The sequence below is a fragment of the Sphaeramia orbicularis genome, unplaced genomic scaffold, assembly GCF_902148855.1.
Source record: "Sphaeramia orbicularis unplaced genomic scaffold, fSphaOr1.1, whole genome shotgun sequence".
Lineage (NCBI taxonomy): Eukaryota > Metazoa > Chordata > Actinopteri > Kurtiformes > Apogonidae > Sphaeramia > Sphaeramia orbicularis.
In genome coordinates this window covers 81,397-107,667 of record NW_021941611.1, presented here as the reverse complement: position 1 = coordinate 107,667, position 26,271 = coordinate 81,397, and the positions used below count along the sequence as shown (strand labels likewise).

The window sequence follows — 26,271 nt, the reverse complement described above, 5'->3', positions numbered from 1 at the left end:
CTACAGATGGATTTAACACTGACAAACAACACTGACAGGTTTAACACTACAGGTGGGTTTAACACTGACAAACAACACTGACAGGTTTAACACTACAGGTGGGTTTAACACTGACAACACTGACAGGTTTAACACTACAGGTAGGTTTAACACTGACAAACAACACTGACAGGTTTAACACTACAGATGGATTTAACACTGACAAACAACACTGACAGGTTTAACACTACAGATGGATTTAACACTGACAAACAACACTGACAGGTATAACACTACAGGTAGGTTTAACACTGACAAACAACACTGACAGGTTTAACACTACAGTTGGGTTTAACACTGACAAACAACACTGACAGGTTTAACACTACAGGTGGGTTTAACACTGACAACACTGACAGGTTTAACACTACAGATGGATTTAACACTGACAGACAACACTGACAGGTTTAACACTACAGGTAGGTTTAACACTGACAAACAACACTGACAGGTTTAACACTACAGATGGATTTAACACTGACAAACAACACTGACAGGTTTAACACTACAGGTGGGTTTAACACTGACATGTTTAACACTGGTAAATGCAGAGTTATTTAATAGTTGTCTTAAAGGTCCCCTCTTCTTCAGGTTCTAAACCTGTGACTTTGGATTTTCTACCAGTTCATGACTGGTTTTATTTAATTTTCATATATTTTCAAACAGTTATTTTTAGTTTCTAAAATGAAATTCAACTCACACACATTTTGACTGTTGGAAATCCTGAATCCAATCCACGTGTGTTTGATGTGATGGATGTTTTTTTTGGTTTTTTTGGGAGTGTGAAGTTGGTTCCATAAACGGAACCAGTTCCAAGTTCCGTTTATGGATCCAGCTCCGTTTAAGGATCCAGGTCTGTTTATGGATCATGGAACTAGTTTGTTTTACAGAACTCAGAACCAAGCCGTGCTCCGCCCTCCAAGCCCCGCCTCCTGTGGGGATGGGACGGGCTCTACACCACAGTGAACCAGCAGACCAAACCGGTCCTGCACAGACCTCAGATCTAGTTCTGAATAATGTTCTCCTTCAGGTCCGACCCTTAAACTAACACACATGTGCACTCTTCTGCTGTTTATCTTTTCTTTAATGCTGGTGAATGTCATTTATAACTTCATTAACGTCAACTCTAACTCCCACATCACAGTGTCATGTCCTGCAGGAAGCCGTCCTACTGGCTTCTAGCTCCGCCACCAGTGAAGCTGCAGACCGGTACACTAAACTGCTGTGACCCGGTACACTAAGCTGCAGTACAGACCTCCAGCTCCAAGCTTTTCATCAGCTACATTTAACTGAACCAGACCTCACAAGTCCAGTTCTACACCGGTTCTGAATAAACTTTCTCAGATCTGTTTATTCAGAACCAGTTCTGTTTGAATCCCTTCTGAACACTAGTCCTACCAGTACATGCACAGAACTGGAGTCAAATGCAGTTTGTCATCTTTTCATGAAGCTTCCAGCCCGGCTTGGTTCACAGTTCTGTAAACGAAAACTGTTGTCAGAACTGGATCTGTGCCCCGGGTCACAGCGGAGTACTGCAACGGTCTGCAAGAAACAGAAGGCGGAGCTTAGAGCCTGGAGCCCAGCGTCCTACAGGACACGATACGGTGATGTGGGAGTTAGAGTTAACGTTAATGAAGTCATAAATGACATTCACCAGCATTAAAGAAAAGATAAACAGCAGAAGAGTGCACATGTGTTAGTTTAAGGGTCGGACCTGAAGGAGAACATTATTCAGAACTAGATCTGAGGTCTGTGCAGGACCGGTTTGGTCTGCTGGTTCACTGTGGTGTAGAGCCCCTCCCACCCCCACAGGAGGCGGGGCTTGAAGGGCGGAGCACGGCTTGGTTCTGAGTTCTGTAAATGAAACTAGTTCCATGATCCATAAACGGAACTGGATCCGAAAACTGAAAACAGAACTTGAAACTGGTTCCATTTATGTGTGTATCTGTGTTCGTGTCTTTCAGGGTCTGTACCTGTGCTCCTACGTTGACCTCTGACCTCTGTGTTTTTTTTTGGTCAGGGTCTGTACCTGTGCTCGTACGCTGACCTCTGACCTCTGTGTTTATGTCACTCAGGGTCTGTACCAGTTCCTCAGGCCGTCCTCCTCCTCTTCCACTCCTCTTCCTCGCTCCGTTCCCGTCTCTATGGACTACACCACCTTTGGAGGCGGAGCTCCGTTACCCATCATTCCTGACCAATCAGATGTATCCAGGTGTCCTTTAAAACTCCTTCACTTATTATTGAATCAGCACTGAGTCTGTTTTATAGAACAGTTCTGTCAGACTCAGTTCAGTTCAGTTTGATCTGCAGTGGACCAGACCAGTCAGATAATAACAGTGAAAAAAGTTCAATTTTATTCTGATCAGGTTTACATTTATAAAGTTTCCTTCAAAATCTGAAGAACATGAACAACTGGAATTGTCTGAAGAAAAACAAGTGCAATTTTAACAATATTCCATGGAAGTAAATCTGTGTCATCAGATTTTGAATTAGAAATGCTATTGAATTTCTAGCACTGAATTTTTTTGCACTGAAATTAAGTATCTGATTTTTTTTTGCACTAAAATTAAGTATCGTAATTTTTTGTCTCTGAATTCAACTATGTTAATAAATTTAGAATTAAAAAAATTCAGATGCAAAACATCCAGATCACACATCTGCACTGACCGTCTCCCTGCATCAGTGTCACATGACCAACCCAACGTAACTTGATTGGCTGGCTGTGGGTTCAACTTCAGATCGAATCCTTGCTTCTCCTCGGTGTCCCGGATGTGTGATTGTAATTTTTTGTGTCTGAATTTTTTGCATCTAAATTTTTTTATTCAAAATTTATGAACATACGAAAATTGAGAGACAAAAAAATCCATCCATCCATTATCCACCGCTTATCTGGGGCCGGGTCGCGGGGGTAACAGTCTAAGCAGGGATGCCCAGACTTCCCTCTCCTCAGACTCCTCCTCCAGTTCTTCCGGGGGGACCCCGAGGCGTTCCCAGGCCAGCCCACAGACATAGTCTCTCCAACGTGTCCTAGGTCTTCCTCGAGGTCTCCTCCCGGTGGGACATGCCCGGAACACCTCCCCAGGGAGGAGTGCAGGAGGATCTGAAACAGATGCCTGATCCACCTCAGCTGGTTCCTCTGGATGTGGAGGAGCAGCGGCTCTATTCCGAGCTCCTCCCTGGTGACAGAGCTCCTCCCCCTATCCCTAAGGGTGCGCCCAGCCACCCTGCGGAGGAAACTCATTTGGACCGCTTGTATCCGGGATCTGGTCCTTTTGGTCCTGACCCAAAGCTCATGACCATAGGTGAGGGTAGGAACGTAGACTGACGGTAAATCCAGAGCTTCTCCTCTCGGCTCAGCTCCTTCTTTACCACAACCGACCGGTACAGCGACTGCATCACTGCAGACGCTGCACCGATCCATCTGTCAATCTCACGCTCCATCCTTCCCTCACTGTGAACAAGACCCCGAGATACTTAAACTCCTCCACTTGGGGCAAAGACTCCCCACCGAACCGGAGAGGGCACACCACCTTTTTCCGGTCCAAAACCATGGCCTCGGATGTGGAGGTGCTGATCCTCATCCCGCTCGCTTCACACTCGGCTGCAAACCGCCCCAGGACATGCTGAAGGTCCAGGTTCGATGAGGCCAACAGGACAACATCATCTGCAAAAAGCAGAGATGAAATCCTGTGGTCCCCAAACCGGACCCCCTCTGGCCCCTGGCTGCGCCTAGAAATTCTGTCCATAAAAATTATGAACAGAACCGGTGACAAAGGGCAGCCCTGCCGGAGTCCAACATGCACCTGGAACAGGTCTGACTTACTGCCGGCAATGCGAACCAGGCTCCTGCTTCAGTCATACAAGGACCGGACTGCCCTTAACAGAGGGCCTCGGACCCCATACTCCCGAAGCACCCCCCACAGGATACCACGAGGGACACGGTCGAACGCCTTCTCCAGATCCACAAAACACATGTGGACTGGTTGGGCGAACTCCCATGAACACTCGAGCACCCGATGGAGAGTATAGAGCTGGTCCAGCGTTCCACGACCAGGATGAAAACCGCATTGTTCCTCCTGGATCCGAGGTTCGACTATCGGTCGGATCCTCCTCTCCAGTACCTGGAATAGACTTTCCCCGGGAGGCTGAGGAGTGTGATCCCCCTGTAGTTGGAGCACATCCTCCAGTCCCCCTTCTTAAAAAGGGGAACCACCACCCCGGTCTGCCAGTCCAGAGGTACTGTCCCTGACTGCCACAAGATGTTACAGAGACGTGTCAACCAAGACAGTCCTGCACATCCAGAGACTTAAGGTACTCAGAGTGAATCTCATCCACCCCCGGTGCCCTGCCACCGAGGAGCTGTCCAACCACCTCGGTGACTTCAGCTTGGGTGGTGGACGAGTCCACCTCTGAGACCTCAGCCTCTGCTTCTTCTATGGAAGACGTGACAGTGGGATTGAGGGGATCCTCGAAGTATTCCTTCCACCGTCCGACAACATCCCCAGTCGAGGTCAGCTCCTCCCACTTCCACTGTAAACAGTGTTGGTGGTGCACTGCTTTCCCCTCCTGAGGTGCCGGATGGTTTGCCAGAATTTCCTCGAGGCCGACCAATAGTCCTCCTCCATGGCCTCCCCAAACTCCACCCAGACCCGAGTTTTTGCCTCCACAACCGCTCGGGCTGCAGCACACTTGGCCTTCCGGTACCCATCAGCTGCCCTGGGAGTCCCACAGGCCAACAAGGCTCGATAAGACTCCTTCTTCAGCTTGACGGCATCCCTTACTTCCAGGGTCTACCACCGGGTTCAGGGATTGCCGTCACGACAGGCACCGGAGACCTTGCGACCACAGCTCCGAGCAGCCGCTTCGACAATGGAGGTGGAGAACATGGTCCACTCGGACTCAATGTCCCCAGCCTCCCCCAGGATCTGGGAGAAGCTCTGACAAAAAAAAAAAAAAAAAAAATCCAGATACTTCATTTCAGTGCAAAAAATCAGTACTAGAACTTCAATGGCTTTTAAAATTCAAAATTTGATGAGACAGTTTGACTTCCATAATATTCTGCCTCAGTTTATCAGTTTATCATTTACGTTTACGTTTGCGTTACAATCGAACAAAACATTTAGTAACAGGCAGAATATTGGTCCAACTGCTTTTACTTTTTTTCAGACATTTCTGTTTGTTCATATTTTTTCAGTTTATTCACATTTTTTTTAAAATTGTAGTTTGGTAATGGAAACATTTTCATGTAATTTTACATTTTTAGAAGTGTTTGACCCTGTGTCATGTTCTCCTGTGTCATGTGACCTTTTGTCATGTGACTTTTTGTCATATGACATTTTGTCATGTGGCCCTGTGTCATGTGCTCCTGTGTCATGTGCACCTGTGTCATGTGGCTCTGTGTCATGTGACTCTATGTCATGTGACCCTGTGTCATGTGGCTCCTGTGTCATGTGACCCTGTGTCATGTGACTGTCATGTGGCTCCTTTGTCATGTGACTCTGTGTCATGTGCTCCTGTGTCATGTGGCTCCTGTGTCATGTGACCCTGTGTCATGTGCTCCTTTGTCATGTGGCTCCTGTGTCATGTGACCCTGTGTCATGTGGCTCCTGTGTCATGTGACCCTGTGTCATGTGGCTCCTGTGTCATGTGCTCCTTTGTCATGTGACTGTGTGTCATGTGACTCTGTGTCATGTGCTCCTTTGTCATGTGGCTCCTTTGTCATGTGGCTCCTGTGTCATGTGGCTCCTGTGTCATGTGCTCCTCTGTCATGTGCTCCTGTGTCATGTGACTGTGTGTCATGTGACCCTGTGTCATGTGGCTCCTGTGTCATGTGACTGTGTGTCATGTGACCCTGTGTCATGTGCTCCTGTGTCATGTGACTGTGTGTCATGTGCTCCTGTGTCATGTGCTCCTGTGTCATGTGCTCCTTTGTCATGTGACTGTGTGTCATGTGGCTCCTGTGTCATGTGCTCCTGTGTCATGTGGCTCCTGTGTCATGTGACTGTGTGTCATGTGACCCTGTGTCATGTGCTCCTTTGTCATGTGACTGTGTGTCATGTGACTCTGTGTCATGTGCTCCTTTGTCATGTGGCTCCTGTGTCATGTGGCTCTGTGTCATGTGGCTCCTGTGTCATGTGGCTCCTGTGTCATGTGCTCCTCTGTCATGTGACTCTGTGTCATGTGGCTCCTGTGTCATGTGACCCTGTGTCATGTGGCTCCTGTGTCATGTGCTCCTGTGTCATTTGCTCCTGTGTCATGTGACCCTGTGTCATGTGCTCCTGTGTCATGTGACTGTGTGTCATGTGACCCTGTGTCATATGGCTCCTGTGTCATGTGACTGTGTCATGTGACCCTGTGTCATGTGCTCCTTTGTCATGTGGCTCCTTTGTCATGTGGCTCCTGTGTCATGTGGCTCCTGTGTCATGTGACTGTGTGTCATGTGACCCTGTGTCATGTGCTCCTGTGTCATGTGACTGTGTGTCATGTGCTCCTGTGTCATGTGCTCCTGTGTCATGTGCTCCTTTGTCATGTGACTGTGTGTCATGTGGCTCCTGTGTCATGTGACCCTGTGTCATGTGGCTCCTGTGTCATGTGACTGTGTGTCATGTGACCCTGTGTCATGTGCTCCTTTGTCATGTGACTGTGTGTCATGTGACTCTGTGTCATGTGCTCCTTTGTCATGTGGCTCCTGTGTCATGTGGCTCTGTGTCATGTGGCTCCTGTGTCATGTGGCTCCTGTGTCATGTGCTCCTCTGTCATGTGACTCTGTGTCATGTGGCTCCTGTGTCATGTGACCCTGTGTCATGTGGCTCCTGTGTCATGTGCTCCTGTGTCATTTGCTCCTGTGTCATGTGACCCTGTGTCATGTGCTCCTGTGTCATGTGACTGTGTGTCATGTGACCCTGTGTCATATGGCTCCTGTGTCATGTGACTGTGTCATGTGACCCTGTGTCATGTGACCCTGTGTCATGTGACTCTGTGTCATGTGACCCTGTGTCATGTGACCCTGTGTCATGTACTCCTGTGTCATGTGCTCCTGTGTCATGTGACTGTGTGTCATGTGACCCTGTGTCATGTGGCTCCTGTGTCATGTGACTGTGTGTCATGTGCTCCTGTGTCATGTGACTGTGTGTCATGTGCTCCTGTGTCATGTGCTCCTGTGTCATGTGACTGTGTGTCATGTGCTCCTGTGTCATGTGACTCTGTGTCATGTGCTCTTGTGTCATGTGACTCTGTGTCATGTGACCCTGTGTCATGTGATCCTGTGTCATGTGACTCTGTGTCATGTGACCCTGTGTCATGTGGCTCCTGTGTCATGTGACTGTGTGTCATGTGCTCCTGTGTCATGTACTCCTGTGTCATGTGCTCCTGTGTCATGTGACTGTGTGTCATGTGCTCCTGTGTCATGTGGCTCCTGTGTCATGTACTCCTGTGTCATGTGCTCCTGTGTCATGTGACTGTGTGTCATGTGCTCCTGTGTCATGTGCTCCTGTGTCATGTGACTCTATGTCATGTGACCCTGTGTCATGTGATCCTGTGTCATGTGACCCTGTGTCATGTGACGCTGTGTCACGTGGCTCCTGTGTCATGTGACTGTGTGTCATGTGCTCCTGTGTCATGTGACCCTGTGTCATGTACTCCTGTGTCATGTGCTCCTGTGTCATGTGACTGTGTGTCATGTGACCCTGTGTCATGTGACCCTGTGTCATGTACTCCTGTGTCATGTGCTCCTGTGTCATGTGACCCTGTGTCATGTACTCCTGTGTCATGTGACCCTGTGTCATGTGACCCTGTGTCATGTGGCTCCTGTGTCATGTGACTGTGTGTCATGTGACCCTGTGTCATTTGACCCTGTGTCATGTGCTCCTGTGTCATGTGACTGTGTGTCATGTGCTCCTGTGTCATGTGGCTCCTGTGTCATGTGACCCTGTGTCATATGACCCTGTGTCATGTGACCCTGTGTCATGTGACCCTGTGTCATGTGGCTCCTGTGTCATGTGACTGTGTGTCATGTGACCCTGTGTCATGTACTCCTGTGTCATGTGCTCCTGTGTCATGTGACTGTGTGTCATGTGCTCCTGTGTCATGTGACCCTGTGTCATGTGACCCTGTGTCCTTTGACTCTGTGTCATGTGACCCTGTGTCATGTGACCGTGTGTCATGTGGCTCCTGTGTCATGTGACCCTGTGTCATGTACTCCTGTGTCATGTGCTCCTGTGTCATGTGACTGTGTGTCATGTGCTCCTGTGTCATGTGACTGTGTGTCATGTGCTCCTGTGTCATGTGACCCTGTGTCATGTGACCCTGTGTCATGTGACCGTGTGTCATGTGGCTCCTGTGTCATGTGACCCTGTGTCATGTGCTCCTGTGTCATGTGACCCTGTGTCATGTGCTCCTTTGTCATGTGACTGTGTGTCATGTGACTCTGTGTCATGTGCTCCTGTGTCATGTGACTGTGTGTCATGTGACCCTGTGTCATGTACTCCTGTGTCATGTGCTCCTGTGTCATGTGACTGTGTGTCATGTGACCCTGTGTCATGTGGCTCCTGTGTCATGTGACTGTGTGTCATGTGCTCCTGTGTCATGTGACTGTGTGTCATGTGCTCCTGTGTCATGTGACTCTGTGTCATGTGACCCTGTGTCATGTGATCCTGTGTCATGTGACTCTGTGTCATGTGACCCTGTGTCATGTGGCTCCTGTGTCATGTGACTGTGTGTCATGTGCTCCTGTGTCATGTGACCCTGTGTCATGTACTCCTGTGTCATGTGCTCCTGTGTCATGTGACTGTGTGTCATGTGACCCTGTGTCATGTGGCTCCTGTGTCATGTGACTGTGTGTCATGTGCTCCTGTGTCATGTGACTGTGTGTCATGTGCTCCTGTGTCATGAGACTCTGTGTCATGTGACCCTGTGTCATGTGACCCTGTGTCATGTGACTCTGTGTCATGTGACTGTGTGTCATGTGCTCCTGTGTCATGTGACCCTGTGTCATGTACTCCTGTGTCATGTGCTCCTGTGTCATGTGACTGTGTGTCATGTGACCCTGTGTCATGTGACCCTGTGTCATGTACTCCTGTGTCATGTGCTCCTGTGTCATGTGACCCTGTGTCATGTACTCCTGTGTCATGTGCTCCTGTGTCATGTGACCCTGTGTCATGTGACCCTGTGTCATGTGGCTCCTGTGTCATGTGACTGTGTGTCATGTGACCCTGTGTCATTTGACCCTGTGTCATGTGACTCTGTGTCATGTGCTCCTGTGTCATGTGACTGTGTGTCATGTGCTCCTGTGTCATGTGGCTCCTGTGTCATGTGACTGTGTGTCATGTGACCCTGTGTCATGTACTCCTGTGTCATGTGCTCCTGTGTCATGTGACTGTGTGTCATGTGCTCCTGTGTCATGTGACCCTGTGTCATGTGACCCTGTGTCATGTGACCCTGTGTGCTTTGACTCTGTGTCATGTGACCCTGTGTCATGTGGCTCCTGTGGCATGTGACCCTGTGTCATGTACTCCTGTGTCATGTGCTCCTGTGTCATGTGACTGTGTGTCATGTGCTCCTGTGTCATGTGACTGTGTGTCATGTGCTCCTGTGTCATGTGACCCTGTGTCATGTGCTCCTGTGTCATGTGACTGTGTGTCATGTGACCCTGTGTCATGTGGCTCCTGTGTCATGTGACTGTGTGTCATGTGCTCCTGTGTCATGTGACTGTGTGTCATGTGCTCCTGTGTCATGTGACCCTGTGTCATGTGACTCTGTGTCATGTGACCCTGTGTCATGTGACCCTGTGTCATGTGACTCTGTGTCATGTGGCTCCTCTGTCATGTGCTCCTGTGTCATGTGACTGTGTGTCATGTGACTGTGTGTCATGTGACCCTGTGTCATGTACTCCTGTGTCATGTGACCCTGTGTCATGTGACCCTGTGTCATGTGCTCCTGTGTCATGTGACTGTGTGTCATGTGACCCTGTGTCATTTGACCCTGTGTCATGTGACTCTGTGTCATGTGCTCCTGTGTCATGTGACTGTGTGTCATGTGCTCCTGTGTCATGTGGCTCCTGTGTCATGTGACCCTGTGTCATATGACTCTGTGTCATGTGACTGTGTGTCATGTGACCCTGTGTCATGTGACCCTGTGTCATGTGACTCTGTGTCATGTGACCCTGTGTCATGTGGCTCCTGTGTCATGTGACTGTGTGTCATGTGACCCTGTGTCATATGACTCTGTGTCATGTGACTGTGTGTCATGTGACCCTGTGTCATGTGACTCTGTGTCATGTGACCCTGTGTCATGTACTCCTGTGTCATGTGCTCCTGTGTCATGTGACTGTGTGTTATGTGACCCTGTGTCATGTGGCTCCTGTGTCATGTGACTGTGTGTCATGTGCTCCTGTGTCATGTGACTGTGTGTCATGTGCTCCTGTGTCATGTGCTCCTGTGTCATGTGACCCTGTGTCATGTACTCCTGTGTCATGTGACCCTGTGTCATGTGACCCTGTGTCATGTGGCTCCTGTGTCATGTGACTGTGTGTCATGTGACCCTATGTCATTTGACCCTGTGTCATGTGACTCTGTGTCATGTGCTCCTGTGTCATGTGACTGTGTGTCATGTGCTCCTGTGTCATGTGGCTCCTGTGTCATGTGACCCTGTGTCATATGACCCTGTGTCATGTGACCCTGTGTCATGTGACCCTGTGTCATGTGGCTCCTGTGTCATGTGACTGTGTGTCATGTGACCCTGTGTCATGTACTCCTGTGTCATGTGCTCCTGTGTCATGTAACTGTGTGTCATGTGCTCCTGTGTCATGTGACCCTGTGTCATGTGACCCTGTGTCCTTTGACTCTGTGTCATGTGACCCTGTGTCATGTGACCGTGTGTCATGTGGCTCCTGTGTCATGTGACCCTGTGTCATGTACTCCTGTGTCATGTGCTCCTGTGTCATGTGACTGTGTGTCATGTGCTCCTGTGTCATGTGACTGTGTGTCATGTGCTCCTGTGTCATGTGACCCTGTGTCATGTGACCCTGTGTCATGTGACCGTGTGTCATGTGGCTCCTGTGTCATGTGACCCTGTGTCATGTGCTCCTGTGTCATGTGACCCTGTGTCATGTGCTCCTTTGTCATGTGACTGTGTGTCATGTGACTCTGTGTCATGTGCTCCTGTGTCATATGACTGTGTGTCATGTGACCCTGTGTCATGTACTCCTGTGTCATGTGCTCCTGTGTCATGTGACTGTGTGTCATGTGACCCTGTGTCATGTGGCTCCTGTGTCATGTGACTGTGTGTCATGTGCTCCTGTGTCATGTGACTGTGTGTCATGTGCTCCTGTGTCATGTGACTCTGTGTCATGTGACCCTGTGTCATGTGATCCTGTGTCATGTGACTCTGTGTCATGTGACCCTGTGTCATGTGGCTCCTGTGTCATGTGACTGTGTGTCATGTGCTCCTGTGTCATGTGACCCTGTGTCATGTACTCCTGTGTCATGTGCTCCTGTGTCATGTGACTGTGTGTCATGTGACCCTGTGTCATGTGACTGTGTGTCATGTGCTCCTGTGTCATGTGGCTCCTGTGTCATGTGACTGTGTGTCATGTGACCCTGTGTCATGTACTCCTGTGTCATGTGCTCCTGTGTCATGTGACTGTGTGTCATGTGCTCCTGTGTCATGTGACCCTGTGTCATGTGACCCTGTGTCATGTGACCCTGTGTGCTTTGACTCTGTGTCATGTGACCCTGTGTCATGTGGCTCCTGTGGCATGTGACCCTGTGTCATGTACTCCTGTGTCATGTGCTCCTGTGTCATGTGACTGTGTGTCATGTGCTCCTGTGTCATGTGACTGTGTGTCATGTGCTCCTGTGTCATGTGACCCTGTGTCATGTGCTCCTGTGTCATGTGACTGTGTGTCATGTGACCCTGTGTCATGTGGCTCCTGTGTCATGTGACTGTGTGTCATGTGACTGTGTGTCATGTGACTGTGTGTCATGTGCTCCTGTGTCATGTGACCCTGTGTCATGTGACTCTGTGTCATGTGACCCTGTGTCATGTGACCCTGTGTCATGTGACTCTGTGTCATGTGGCTCCTCTGTCATGTGCTCCTGTGTCATGTGACTGTGTGTCATGTGACTGTGTGTCATGTGACCCTGTGTCATGTACTCCTGTGTCATGTGACCCTGTGTCATGTGACCCTGTGTCATGTGCTCCTGTGTCATGTGACTGTGTGTCATGTGACCCTGTGTCATTTGACCCTGTGTCATGTGACTCTGTCATGTGCTCCTGTGTCATGTGACTGTGTGTCATGTGCTCCTGTGTCATGTGGCTCCTGTGTCATGTGACCCTGTGTCATATGACTCTGTGTCATGTGACTGTGTGTCATGTGACCCTGTGTCATGTGACCCTGTGTCATGTGACTCTGTGTCATGTGACCCTGTGTCATGTGGCTCCTGTGTCATGTGACTGTGTGTCATGTGACCCTGTGTCATATGACTCTGTGTCATGTGACTGTGTGTCATGTGACCCTGTGTCATGTGACCCTGTGTCATGTGACTCTGTGTCATGTGACCCTGTGTCATGTACTCCTGTGTCATGTGCTCCTGTGTCATGTGACTGTGTGTTATGTGACCCTGTGTCATGTGGCTCCTGTGTCATGTGACTGTGTGTCATGTGCTCCTGTGTCATGTGACTGTGTGTCATGTGCTCCTGTGTCATGTGACTCTGTGTCATGTGACCCTGTGTCATGTGACCCTGTGTCATGTGACCCTGTGTCATGTGACCATGTGTCATGTGGCTCCTGTGTCATGTGACTGTGTGTCATGTGCTCCTGTGTCATGTGACCCTGTGTCATGTACTCCTGTGTCATGTGCTCCTGTGTCATGTGACTGTGTGTCATGTGACCCTGTGTCATGTACTCCTGTGTCATGTGCTCCTGTGTCATGTGACTGTGTGTCATGTGACCCTGTGTCATGTACTCCTGTGTCATGTGCTCCTGTGTCATGTGACTGTGTGTCATGTGACTGTGTGTCATGTGACCCTGTGTCATGTGACCCTGTGTCATGTGACTCTGTGTCATGTGACTCTGTGTCATGTGCTCCTGTGTCATGTGACTCTGTGTCATGTTACCCTGTGTCATGTGACCCTGTGTCATGTGACTCTGTGTCATGTGACCCTGTGTCATGTGGCTCCTGTGTCATGTGACTGTGTGTCATGTGCTCCTGTGTCATGTGACCCTGTGTCATGTACTCCTGTGTCATGTGACCCTGTGTCATGTGACCCTGTGTCATGTACTCCTGTGTCATGTGCTCCTGTGTCATGTGCTCCTGTGTCATATGCTCCTGTGTCATGTGACCCTGTGTCATGTACTCCTGTGTCATGTGCTCCTGTGTCATGTGACCCTGTGTCATGTGACCCTGTGTCATGTGGCTCCTGTGTCATGTGACCGTGTGTCATTTGACCCTGTGTCATGTGACTCTGTGTCATGTGCTCCTGTGTCATGTGACTGTGTGTCATGTGCTCCAGTGTCATGTGGCTCCTGTGTCATGTGACCCTATGTCATATGACTCTGTGTCATGTGACCGTGTGTCATGTGACCCTGTGTCATGTGGCTCCTGTGTCATGTGACTGTGTCATGTGACCCTGTGTCATGTGACCCTGTGTCATGTGACCCTGTGTCATGTGGCTCCTGTGTCATGTGACTGTGTGTCATGTGACCCTGTGTCATGTACTCCTGTGTCATGTGCTCCTGTGTCATGTGACTGTGTGTCATGTGCTCCTGTGTCATGTGCTCCTGTGTCATGTGACCCTGTGTCATGTGACCCTGTGTCCTTTGACTCTGTGTCATGTGACCCTGTGTCATGTGACTGTGTGTCATGTGGCTCCTGTGTCATGTGCTCCTGTGTCATGTGACTGTGTGTCATGTGCTCCTGTGTCATGTGACTGTGTGTCCTGTGCTCCTGTGTCATGTGACCCTGTGTCATGTGACCCTGTGTCATGTGACCGTGTGTCATGTGGCTCCTGTGTCATGTGACCCTGTGTCATGTGCTCCTGTGTCATGTGCTCCTGTGTCATGTGACTGTTTGTCATGTGACCCTGTGTCATGTGGCTCCTGTGTCATGTGACTGTGTGTCATTTGCTCCTGTGTCATGTGACTGTGTGTCATGTGCTCCTGTGTCATGTGACTCTGTGTCATGTGACCCTGTGTCATGTGACCCTGTGTCATGTGACTCTGTGTCATGTGACCCTGTGTCAAGTGACCCTGTGTCATGTGGCTCCTGTGTCATGTGACTGTGTGTCATGTGGCTCCTGTGTCATGTGACCCTGTGTCATGTACTCCTGTGTCATGTGCTCCTGTGTCATGTGACCCTGTGTCATGTGACCCTGTGTCATGTGCTCCTGTGTCATGTGACTGTGTGTCATGTGACCCTGTGTCATTTGACCCTGTGTCATGTGACTCTGTGTCATGTGCTCCTGTGTCATGTGACTGTGTGTCATGTGCTCCTGTGTCATGTGGCTCCTGTGTCATGTGACCCTGTGTCATATGACTCTGTGTCATGTGACTGTGTGTCATGTGACCCTGTGTCATGTGACCCTGTGTCATGTGACTCTGTGTCATGTGACCCTGTGTCATGTGGCTCCTGTGTCATGTGACTGTGTGTCATGTGACCCTGTGTCATGTACTCCTGTGTCATGTGCTCCTGTGTCATGTGCTCCTGTGTCATGTGACCCTGTGTCATGTACTCCTGTGTCATGTGCTCCTGTGTCATGTGACCCTTTGTCATGTGACCCTGTGTCATGTGGCTCCTGTGTCATGTGACTATGTGTCATGTGACCCTGTGTCATTTGACCCTGTGTCATGTGACTCTGTGTCATGTGCTCCTGTGTCATGTGACTGTGTGTCATGTGCTCCTGTGTCATGTGGCTCCTGTGTCATGTGACCCTGTGTCATATGACTCTGTGTCATGTGACCGTGTGTCATGTGACCCTGTGTCATGTGGCTCCTGTGTCATGTGACTGTGTCATGTGACCCTGTGTCATGTGACCCTGTGTCATGTGGCTCCTGTGTCATGTGACTGTGTGTCATGTGACCCTGTGTCATGTACTCCTGTGTCATGTGCTCCTGTGTCATGTGACTGTGTGTCATGTGCTCCTGTGTCATGTGCTCCTGTGTCATGTGACCCTGTGTCATGTGACCCTGTGTCATGTGACCCTGTGTCCTTTGACTCTGTGTCATGTGACCCTGTGTCATGTGACTGTGTGTCATGTGGCTCCTGTGTCATGTGCTCCTGTGTCATGTGACTGTGTGTCATGTGCTCCTGTGTCATGTGACTGTGTGTCATGTGCTCCTTTGTCATGTGACCCTGTGTCATGTGACCCTGTGTCATGTGACCGTGTGTCATGTGGCTCCTGTTTCATGTGACCCTGTGTCATGTGCTCCTGTGTCATGTGCTCCTGTGTCATGTGACTGTTTGTCATGTGACCCTGTGTCATGTGGCTCCTGTGTCATGTGACTGTGTGTCATGTGCTCCTGTGTCATGTGACTGTGTGTCATGTGCTCCTGTGTCATGTGACTGTGTGTCATGTGACCCTGTGTCATGTGACCCTGTGTCATGTGACTCTGTGTCATGTGACCCTGTGTCATTTGACCCTGTGTCATGTGGCTCCTGTGTCATGTGACTGTGTGTCATGTGCTCCTGTGTCATGTGCTCCTGTGTCATGTGACTGTGTGTCATGTGACCCTGTGTCATGTGACCCTGTGTCATGTGACTCTGTGTCATGTGCTCCTGTGTCATGTGCTCCTGTGTCATGTGACTGTGTGTCATGTGCTCCTGTGTCATGTGGCTCCTGTGTCATGTGACCCTGTGTCATGTACTCCTGTGTCATGTGCTCCTGTGTCATGTGACCCTGTGTCATGTGACCCTGTGTCATGTGCTCCTGTGTCATGTGACTGTGTGTCATGTGACCCTGTGTCATTTGACCCTGTGTCATGTGACTCTGTGTCATGTGCTCCTGTGTCATGTGACTGTGTGTCATGTGCTCCTGTGTCATGTGGCTCCTGTGTCATGTGACCCTGTGTCATATGACTCTGTGTCATGTGACTGTGTGTCATGTGACCCTGTGTCATGTGACCCATTGTCATGTGACTCTGTGTCATGTGACCCTGTTTCATGTGGCTCCTGTGTCATGTGACTGTGTGTCATGTGACCCTGTGTCATGTGACCCTGTGTCATGTGACCCTGTGTCATGTGGCTCCTGTGTCATGTGCTCCTGTGTCACTTGACTGTGTGTCATGTGACCCTGTGTCATGTGACCCTGTGTCATGTGACTCTGTGTCATGTGACCCTGTGTCATGTGGCTCCTGTGTCATGTGACTGTGTGTCATGTGACCCTGTGTCATGTACTCCTGTGTCATGTGCTCCTGTGTCATGTGACTGTGTGTCATGTGCTCCTGTGTCATGTGACTGTGTGTCATGTGGCTCCTGTGTCATGTGACTCTGTGTCATGTGACCCTGTGTCATGTGACCCTGTGTCATGTACTCCTGTGTCATGTGCTCCTGTGTCATGTGACCCTGTGTCATGTGACCCTGTGTCATGTGACCCTGTGTCCTTTGACTCTGTGTCATGTGACCCTGTGTCATGTGACTGTGTGTCATGTGGCTCCTGTGTCATGTGCTCCTGTGTCATGTGACTGTGTGTCATGTGCTCCTGTGTCATGTGACTGTGTGTCCTGTGCTCCTGTGTCATGTGACCCTGTGTCATGTGACCCTGTGTCATGTGACCGTGTGTCATGTGGCTCCTGTGTCATGTGACCCTGTGTCATGTGCTCCTGTGTCATGTGCTCCTGTGTCATGTGACTGTTTGTCATGTGACCCTGTGTCATGTGGCTCCTGTGTCATGTGACTGTGTGTCATTTGCTCCTGTGTCATGTGACTGTGTGTCATGTGCTCCTGTGTCATGTGACTCTGTGTCATGTGACCCTGTGTCATGTGACCCTGTGTCATGTGACTCTGTGTCATGTGACCCTGTGTCAAGTGACCCTGTGTCATGTGGCTCCTGTGTCATGTGACTGTGTGTCATGTGGCTCCTGTGTCATGTGACCCTGTGTCATGTACTCCTGTGTCATGTGCTCCTGTGTCATGTGACCCTGTGTCATGTGACCCTGTGTCATGTGCTCCTGTGTCATGTGACTGTGTGTCATGTGACCCTGTGTCATTTGACCCTGTGTCATGTGACTCTGTGTCATGTGCTCCTGTGTCATGTGACTGTGTGTCATGTGCTCCTGTGTCATGTGGCTCCTGTGTCATGTGACCCTGTGTCATATGACTCTGTGTCATGTGACTGTGTGTCATGTGACCCTGTGTCATGTGACCCTGTGTCATGTGACTCTGTGTCATGTGACCCTGTGTCATGTGGCTCCTGTGTCATGTGACTGTGTGTCATGTGACCCTGTGTCATGTACTCCTGTGTCATGTGCTCCTGTGTCATGTGCTCCTGTGTCATGTGACCCTGTGTCATGTACTCCTGTGTCATGTGCTCCTGTGTCATGTGACCCTTTGTCATGTGACCCTGTGTCATGTGGCTCCTGTGTCATGTGACTATGTGTCATGTGACCCTGTGTCATTTGACCCTGTGTCATGTGACTCTGTGTCATGTGCTCCTGTGTCATGTGACTGTGTGTCATGTGCTCCTGTGTCATGTGGCTCCTGTGTCATGTGACCCTGTGTCATATGACTCTGTGTCATGTGACCGTGTGTCATGTGACCCTGTGTCATGTGGCTCCTGTGTCATGTGACTGTGTCATGTGACCCTGTGTCATGTGACCCTGTGTCATGTGACCCTGTGTCATGTGGCTCCTGTGTCATGTGACTGTGTGTCATGTGACCCTGTGTCATGTACTCCTGTGTCATGTGCTCCTGTGTCATGTGACTGTGTGTCATGTGCTCCTGTGTCATGTGCTCCTGTGTCATGTGACCCTGTGTCATGTGACCCTGTGTCATGTGACCCTGTGTCCTTTGACTCTGTGTCATGTGACCCTGTGTCATGTGACTGTGTGTCATGTGGCTCCTGTGTCATGTGCTCCTGTGTCATGTGACTGTGTGTCATGTGCTCCTGTGTCATGTGACTGTGTGTCATGTGCTCCTTTGTCATGTGACCCTGTGTCATGTGACCCTGTGTCATGTGACCGTGTGTCATGTGGCTCCTGTTTCATGTGACCCTGTGTCATGTGCTCCTGTGTCATGTGCTCCTGTGTCATGTGACTGTTTGTCATGTGACCCTGTGTCATGTGGCTCCTGTGTCATGTGACTGTGTGTCATGTGCTCCTGTGTCATGTGACTGTGTGTCATGTGCTCCTGTGTCATGTGACTGTGTGTCATGTGACCCTGTGTCATGTGACTCTGTGTCATGTGACCCTGTGTCATTTGACCCTGTGTCATGTGGCTCCTGTGTCATGTGACTGTGTGTCATGTGCTCCTGTGTCATGTGCTCCTGTGTCATGTGACTGTGTGTCATGTGACCCTGTGTCATGTGACCCTGTGTCATGTGACTCTGTGTCATGTGCTCCTGTGTCATGTGCTCCTGTGTCATGTGACTGTGTGTCATGTGCTCCTGTGTCATGTGGCTCCTGTGTCATGTGACCCTGTGTCATGTACTCCTGTGTCATGTGCTCCTGTGTCATGTGACCCTGTGTCATGTGACCCTGTGTCATGTGCTCCTGTGTCATGTGACTGTGTGTCATGTGACCCTGTGTCATTTGACCCTGTGTCATGTGACTCTGTGTCATGTGCTCCTGTGTCATGTGACTGTGTGTCATGTGCTCCTGTGTCATGTGGCTCCTGTGTCATGTGACCCTGTGTCATATGACTCTGTGTCATGTGACTGTGTGTCATGTGACCCTGTGTCATGTGACCCTGTGTCATGTGACTCTGTGTCATGTGACCCTGTTTCATGTGGCTCCTGTGTCATGTGACTGTGTGTCATGTGACCCTGTGTCATGTGACCCTGTGTCATGTGACCCTGTGTCATGTGGCTCCTGTGTCATGTGCTCCTGTGTCACTTGACTGTGTGTCATGTGACCCTGTGTCATGTGACCCTGTGTCATGTGACTCTGTGTCATGTGACCCTGTGTCATGTGGCTCCTGTGTCATGTGACTGTGTGTCATGTGACCCTGTGTCATGTACTCCTGTGTCATGTGCTCCTGTGTCATGTGACTGTGTGTCATGTGCTCCTGTGTCATGTGACTGTGTGTCATGTGGCTCCTGTGTCATGTGACTCTGTGTCATGTGACCCTGTGTCATGTGACCCTGTGTCATGTACTCCTGTGTCATGTGCTCCTGTGTCATGTGACTGTGTGTCATGTGACCCTGTGTCATGTGGCTCCTGTGTCATGTGACTGTGTGTCATGTGCTCCTGTGTCATGTGACTCTGTGTCATGTGACCCTGTGTCATGTGCTCCTGTGTCATGTGACTGTGTGTCATGTGACCCTGTGTCATGTGACTGTGTGTCATGTGACCGTGTGTCATGTGACCGTGTGTCATGTGACCCTGTGTCATGTGACTGTGTGTCATGTGACCCTGTGTCATGTGACTGTGTGTCATGTGCTCCTGTGTCATGTGACCGTGTGTCATGTGACCCTGTGTCATGTGCTCCTGTGTCATGTGACCGTGTGTCATGTGACCCTGTGTCATGTGCTCCTGTGTCATGTGACTGTGTGTCATGTGACCCCTCCTTTTCCTCAGTTCTCCTCAGTCCTTCCTCCAGTTTGTCGGAGGAAAAGCCTGTAAGTCGGAGTCTGGCTGCAGTGTGGCGGTGCGTCCTCCAGGTGGCGGCGGCGTGTTGGCGTACTGTCCAGACGGAGGCCGTAAAGACGTCCGCAACGCTGTGGAGGCAGCGCTCAAAGTCCAGCCTGGGTGAGGGTTCGAATCCCACAAATACTGACAACAACACTCCAACAACAACACAGAGAGAGAGAGAGATTCATTTGTTACTAGTTTCCTTAACGGACCTGTCCAGCCCAGAAACTGTTCATTAAGCTTCTGTGTTCGTTAAACCGTCGTTAGCTCACTAATTGTGTTTAAAGTGTGCGCTAAGGTTGTGTTCATTAGTGAACCCAGAAACCAGTCCAGGTGTGTGTGTGTGTGTGTGCGCTCCAGTCCAGGTGTGTGTGTGTGTGTGTGTGTGTGTGTGTGTTCCTGTTGAACCTGTGCTCTTCAGCTTCAGTTCCATATTAAATCTGTCCCAGTGCAGTGTGACCTCCATAAAGGACCTGAACCTGTGTTTCCACCAGTCAAAGTCCAACCTGACTGAGATAACAGAGCTGATAACATATTTACAGAGTCAAACAAAGAACCACATGGACAGTTTCAGAACATTAACCGAAACTAACCAAATGACCCAAACTAGAATGGAACAAACATTTTCATTATCTGAAATAAATAAAAACTAGAATTAAAAGAAAAAAAACCATAACTAACTGAAACTGTATTGTGTGTTTACTAAACTAACTAAAACAGATAAAAATTCTGGCTCAAATTCCCTTGGTTTTGGTCTTTGTCAATGTCAGAGTGATGTTAAATGGATTTCTTTGCCTCTCTCAGTTTTCTGTGCTGTCTCCATACGACACTTTTTGCTCCGTCACTTGTGTTCACTTGTGGTTTCCAGTCGTCTTCTGGTCCCCACTCTACCTGGAAACATGGAGACTAAAGTTGTCCTGTCTGGGATTGATTTGAATGCCACGACAGAGAAGAAGAGAAAAGACGACTAAACTAAAACTAAGCATTTAGAAAATATCAAAAACTAATAAAAACTATCAAACCTGCTCTAAAAACTAATTAAAATTAACTGAATTAGAGAAAAAAAGTCAAAACTAAATATAACTACACTAGAGTAAAAAATCCAAAACTTACCCAAAAATTACTCAAAAAACACCTAAAAATCACCCAAAACCACAAAAAGCACCAAAAGACACCTAAAAATCACCCAAAAATTAACAAAAAACGCCTAAAAATTACTTTTAAAAATCACCAAAAAAACCTACGCATTTAGAAAAAATGAAAACTAATAGAAACTATCAAACCTGCTCTAAAAATGAATTAAAATGGATTGAATTAGAGAAAAAAAGTTAAAACTAAATATAACTACACTAGAATCAAAAATGCAAAACTTACCCAAAAATTACTCAAAAAACACCTAAAAATCACCCAAAAATCACAAAAAAACACCCTAAAAATCACCCAAAAACCACAAAAAAACACCCAAAAAACACCTAAAAATCACCCAAAAACCACAAAAAAACACCCAAAAAACACCTAAAAATCACCCCAAAAAACTTACCTAAAAATTACTTCTAAAAATCCCCCCAAAAACCCCTACGCATTTAGAAAACAAGGAAAACTAATAAAAACTATCAAACCTGCTCTAAAAACAAATTAAAACTAATGTGAATTAGAGAAAAAAAAGTTAAAACTAAATAAAACTAAACTAAAATGAAAAATCCAAAACTATTAGAACGTTGCTGTGGTCATTAGTTTAACAAAGTAAATCTGTCTCATCAGATTTAGAATTATAAAAGCCACTGAATTTGTAGCAATGAATTTTTTTGCACTGGAATTAAGTATCGGAATTTTTTGTCTCTGAATTCAACTACGTTCATAAATTTAGACTTAAAAAAAATAATGGCATTGTGCCCGTGGTGCCATACTACCCTCCTGTGGTGCAACAGCAGCATTGCATCCAAATGCCCTCCCGTGTCCCGTGCTGCAACATCGATGGGACAGACACGGGGCAGAGCCGAAATGTACATTATATAGTAGGATTCAGATACAAAAAATTCAGGTGCAAAAAATTCAGATGCAAAAAATTCAAAAGCAAAAAATTCAGATTCAAAAAAATTCACGGGCCAAAAATTCAGGTGCAAAAAATTCAAAAGCAAAAAATTCAGATTCAAAAAAATTCACAGGCAAAAATTCAGGTGTAAAAAATTCAAAAGCAAAAAATTCAGATGCAAAAAAGTCAAATCACACATCTGCACTGACCGTATTCCTGCTTCGGTGTCACATGACCAACCTAACATAACTCGATTGGCTGGCTGTCGGTTCGACTTCAGATAGAATCGATTATTTATCCTTGGTTTCCCAGATGTGTTACTGGAATGTTGTGGTTTGGAATTTTTTGCATCTGAATTTTTTAAATTCTAAATTTATGAACATAGTTGAATTCAGAGACAAAAATTCACATACTTAATTTCAATGCAAAAAAAAAAAAAAATTCCGATACTTAATTTCAGTGCAAAAAAATTCACATACTTAATTTCAGTGCAAAAAAAAGAAAAAAAAAGTTCTGATACATAATTTTAGTGCAAAAAAAAAAGATACTTAATTTCAGTGCAGAAAAATTCACATACTTAATTTCAGTGCAAAAAAACATCAGTGCTAGAAGTTCCGTTGCATTTTTAATTCTAAATCTGATGAGACAGATTTCCTTCCATACAGATGGAACCTTCAGTCCGTTTAATGTCTGAAACAGATCAGTTCTAGAACTCTGTCGACCAGTGGAATTAACACAAACACTGAGAGGATGAGGATCTTGGCTTGTTCATGATCTTTGTTTTTTTCCGTTCTCCACGTCCTGTAGTTGGATGAAGAAGAGTCCTTCTGCACGTGCTCAGACGCTCTACGCACTGGCCAAGGGCCTGGAGTCAAAGAGGCGGGACTTAGCCGTGTCCATCAACTCCCAGACCGGTGTTTCAATGGAGGAGGCGGAGAAGGAGGTGGAGCTAAGCGTGTCCAGGCTGAACGAGTGGGCAGCGTTCTGCCACCAGGTCCAAGGGGGAGGAGCTCTGGTGAGTGAGGAGGCCGTCCAAAACCCCACCCCTGTTTGAAGTTTTGTCTGATGTGTCGTCCTCATGTCCCTCTGTCCATTAGCCCCTCCCACAGTCCGGCTCTGCTCTGTCCCTCCCTGAACCTCTGGGCGTCATTGGGATGCTCCTCCCTGACAGGAAGCCCCTCCTCTCTACGCTCACCGTCCTTGGGGCCGCCGTCGCCACCGGCAACGCTGTCGTCATGGTGCCCAGTCAGAGTTACCCCCTGCCCATACTCACATTCATTCAGGTATGTGTGGACACCAGGGACGGGGCTCCACCCACTGAAGCCCCCTACCCATTCTTCTTCTCCTTCTTCTTCTTCTCCTTCTTCTTCTTCTTCTTCTTCTTCTTCTTCTCCTTCTTCTTCTTCTTCAGGTCCTCCAGTCTTCAGACCTTCCTGCAGGTTTGGTGAACATCATAACTGGAAATAAAGATCAGCTGACAGCTGCTCTGGCCAATCACAGCGTCATCAAGGCCATCTGGTACTGGGGCAGTGCACAGGTGAACACACACACAGATACACATATATATGTATATATATATATATATATATGTATATATATATATATATATATATATATATATATATATATATATATATATATATATATCGGTGCTGGGCAGCGATTAAAATTTTTTATCGCAATTAATTGTGTGGATTGCTACGATTAATCACATAGTTATGGGGGGGTGTTGCCGGCATCAACAGCGTGTATTTCCTTTCTGTGATATTTCAGACTGAAGTACTCTGGTGATAAAAACAATTGCACATGTCAGTGCTTCTTCTCCCCCCCACCATCTGAAGACATTTCAAATGAAAATGTCCATGGAACAGACCGCTACTGTTACACATGTTTATGTCCACACAGGTTTATTTACAGCTGGGAGTGATTGACAGGAGTCTTAGTCCCACTAATCAGTACTAATACTAATAAGAACAATAATATGTGATGTTCAGTTGTTCAAAGTAAACAAAGGGGGCCCTCTAGTGGTCAAAGGGGGCCCTCTAGTGGTCAAAGGGGGCCCTCTAGTGGTCAAAGAGGACCCTCAAGTGGTCAAAGGGGGTCCTCTAGTGGTCAAAGGGGGCCCTCTAGTGGTCAAAGGGGACCCTCAAGTGGTCAAAGGGGGTCCTCTAGTGGTCAAAGGGGGCCCTCTAGTGGTCAAAGCGGGCCCTCTAGTGGTCAAAGCGGGCCCTCTAGTGGTGGGAATAAGTGTCACTAACCTATGTTTTGTCCTTGCGGTGTTCCCGTAGTCAGTTCGGACATAAGAAGGAACTAACAGACACGTTTCTTTCACTCTGTTTGTATGGACAGGTGAACGTTTGCCTGTGAGTATTTTCTGTTCAGTTGTTGTCAGAATGAATAGTATCAAATATCTCTGATGTGAACCTTTGTTTCTGGATAAAAAGACGTTGTAAATCTTAAATTAATCTGTAAATGCTAATCGTTAGCGTGTCTATGGATTTTCCCATTCAAGTTAGCATCAAGCTAGTGGTCTTTTTCCCATTCATTTAAATGTATAATGCCATGTAAATGTACTAAGGCAGTGAACAGAACTCAGACAGATTCAGTTTGTATGTGTCAGTTTTACAGTGAGTCTACAGGAACAGATTTGGACACAAGTTTTGGGCGTCCGTCTTTTCTTGTTAAACCTGTTGTCTATCTGCAGCTAATCGCTACACGCACACAAGCAGAAGAATAGGAGTTAGAAGAAAATGATGTTAACGGGAGAGAAAAAAAAATGTCCAAGTTATTAAATGAATGCGTTAATGCGGTAATAACGTGTTAACTTGACCAGCCCTAATATATATATATATACACACACACACACACACACACACACACATACTGTATAACACTTGTATTGTGGTGTTTGTTGGACGATAACACACTGACTGTGTCCTGTGTCTCTTGTCCTGTACTCTGGTCCTGGTCCAGGGCTGCCAGTATCTGCAGCACACGTGCACCAGTCCCCTGAAGACCCTGAGCCTGTTCTGCCAAAAGGAGACCGAGGGTCCAGAAGGAGGTCTGGACTGGACCAGGTCTGAGCCCACATTCATGGAGGAACTGTGGAGGAAGGCCGTCCAGTGGAAGAGTGTGTGGATTCCAACAGCATAAGAGGAGGACCAGGACAGGCCAGGACCATGAAGGACCAAGACCACGAAAGACCAAGACCAGGAAGGACCAAGACCACGAAAGACCAAGACCAGGACAGACCAAGACCAGAAAAGACCAAGACCATGAAAGAGAAAGACCATGATGGGCCGTCTATTGGAAGAGTGGAAGACCAGGACAGACCAAGACCATGAAGGACCAAGACCAGGAAAGACCAAGACCAGGAAAGAGGAAGACCATACCCACATGGACCCAGTCTGTGGACTCGTCGAATCCAGGTGTTTGTGTTCGCACTAAACAATAAGGACTAATGTCAGAATACAGGTGAATATTATGGGATAGATCTGAGTGCATTGGTTGGTTTGGTTCAGTTCTTCTGTTTGTTTCTAAAGTGACTCTCAGATGGTTTGGACTGAATTTACTTCTACGTTCATTTTCTTTGTTTCTCTGATTTTACATGTGCTTCCTCTAAATTTCTAAAATATCTTTCGTTTGTCTTTGATGATCACCCAAAAATTACCCAAAAACCACCCGAAAATTACCCGCAAACCACCCAAAAATTACCCAAAAACCACTTATTAATCATCCGAAAACCATCTAAAAACAAAACAAAAACCCAAACATCATCCAAAAACCACCCAGTTTTTTTTTCTAATTGTCCCTGTTCTTCCTGTAAATGTCTGTAATATTCTTTCTGTTCTTCCTGTAAATGTCTGTAATATTCGTTCTGTTCTGTCTGTAAACGTCTGTAATATTCGTTGTGTTCTGTCTGTAAATGTCTGTAATATTCATTCTGTTCTGTCTGCAAATGTCTGTAATATTCATTCTGTTCTGTCTGTAAATGTCTGTAATATTCATTCTGTTCTGTCTGTAATATTCATTCTGTTCTTCCTGTAAATGTCTGTAATATTCTTTCTGTTCTTCCTGTAAATGTCTGTAATATTCGTTCTGTTCTGTCTGTAAACGTCTGTAATATTCGTTCTGTTCTGTCTGTAAACGTCTGTAATATTCATTCTGTTCTGTCTGCAAATGTCTGTAATATTCATTCTGTTCTGTCTGTAAATGTCTGTAACATTCATTCTGTTCTATCTGTAAATGTCTGTAATATTCGTTCTGTTCTTCCTGTAAATGTCTGTAATATTCATTCTGTTCTGTCTGTAAATGTCTGTAATATTCATTCTGCTCTGTCTGTAAATGTCTGTAATATTCGTTCTGCTCTGTCTGTAACTCCTCATTTCCATCTCCGTTCATCCATCTGCCTGATGAACAA

The 26,271-nt window shown here is 47.5% G+C and overlaps 1 protein-coding gene across 2 annotated transcripts in view; it reads left to right on the top strand.

Annotated features, from left to right (window-relative positions):
* Positions 1–25,515, top strand: part of aldh16a1 (aldehyde dehydrogenase 16 family, member A1) — a 65,847-nt gene extending 40,332 nt beyond the window's left edge. For both annotated transcript variants that reach the window (XM_030130237.1, XM_030130236.1), the window contains 6 exons: positions 2,115–2,251; positions 19,766–19,936; positions 22,659–22,866; positions 22,949–23,134; positions 23,263–23,388; positions 24,825–25,515. In XM_030130237.1, coding sequence (XP_029986097.1) covers positions 2,115–2,251; positions 19,766–19,936; positions 22,659–22,866; positions 22,949–23,134; positions 23,263–23,388; positions 24,825–25,004 — 1,008 coding nt within the window. In that variant the 3' untranslated portion in view covers positions 25,005–25,515. The remainder of the gene's footprint in view (positions 1–2,114; positions 2,252–19,765; positions 19,937–22,658; positions 22,867–22,948; positions 23,135–23,262; positions 23,389–24,824) is intronic.
* Positions 25,516–26,271: the final 756 nt, after the last annotated feature.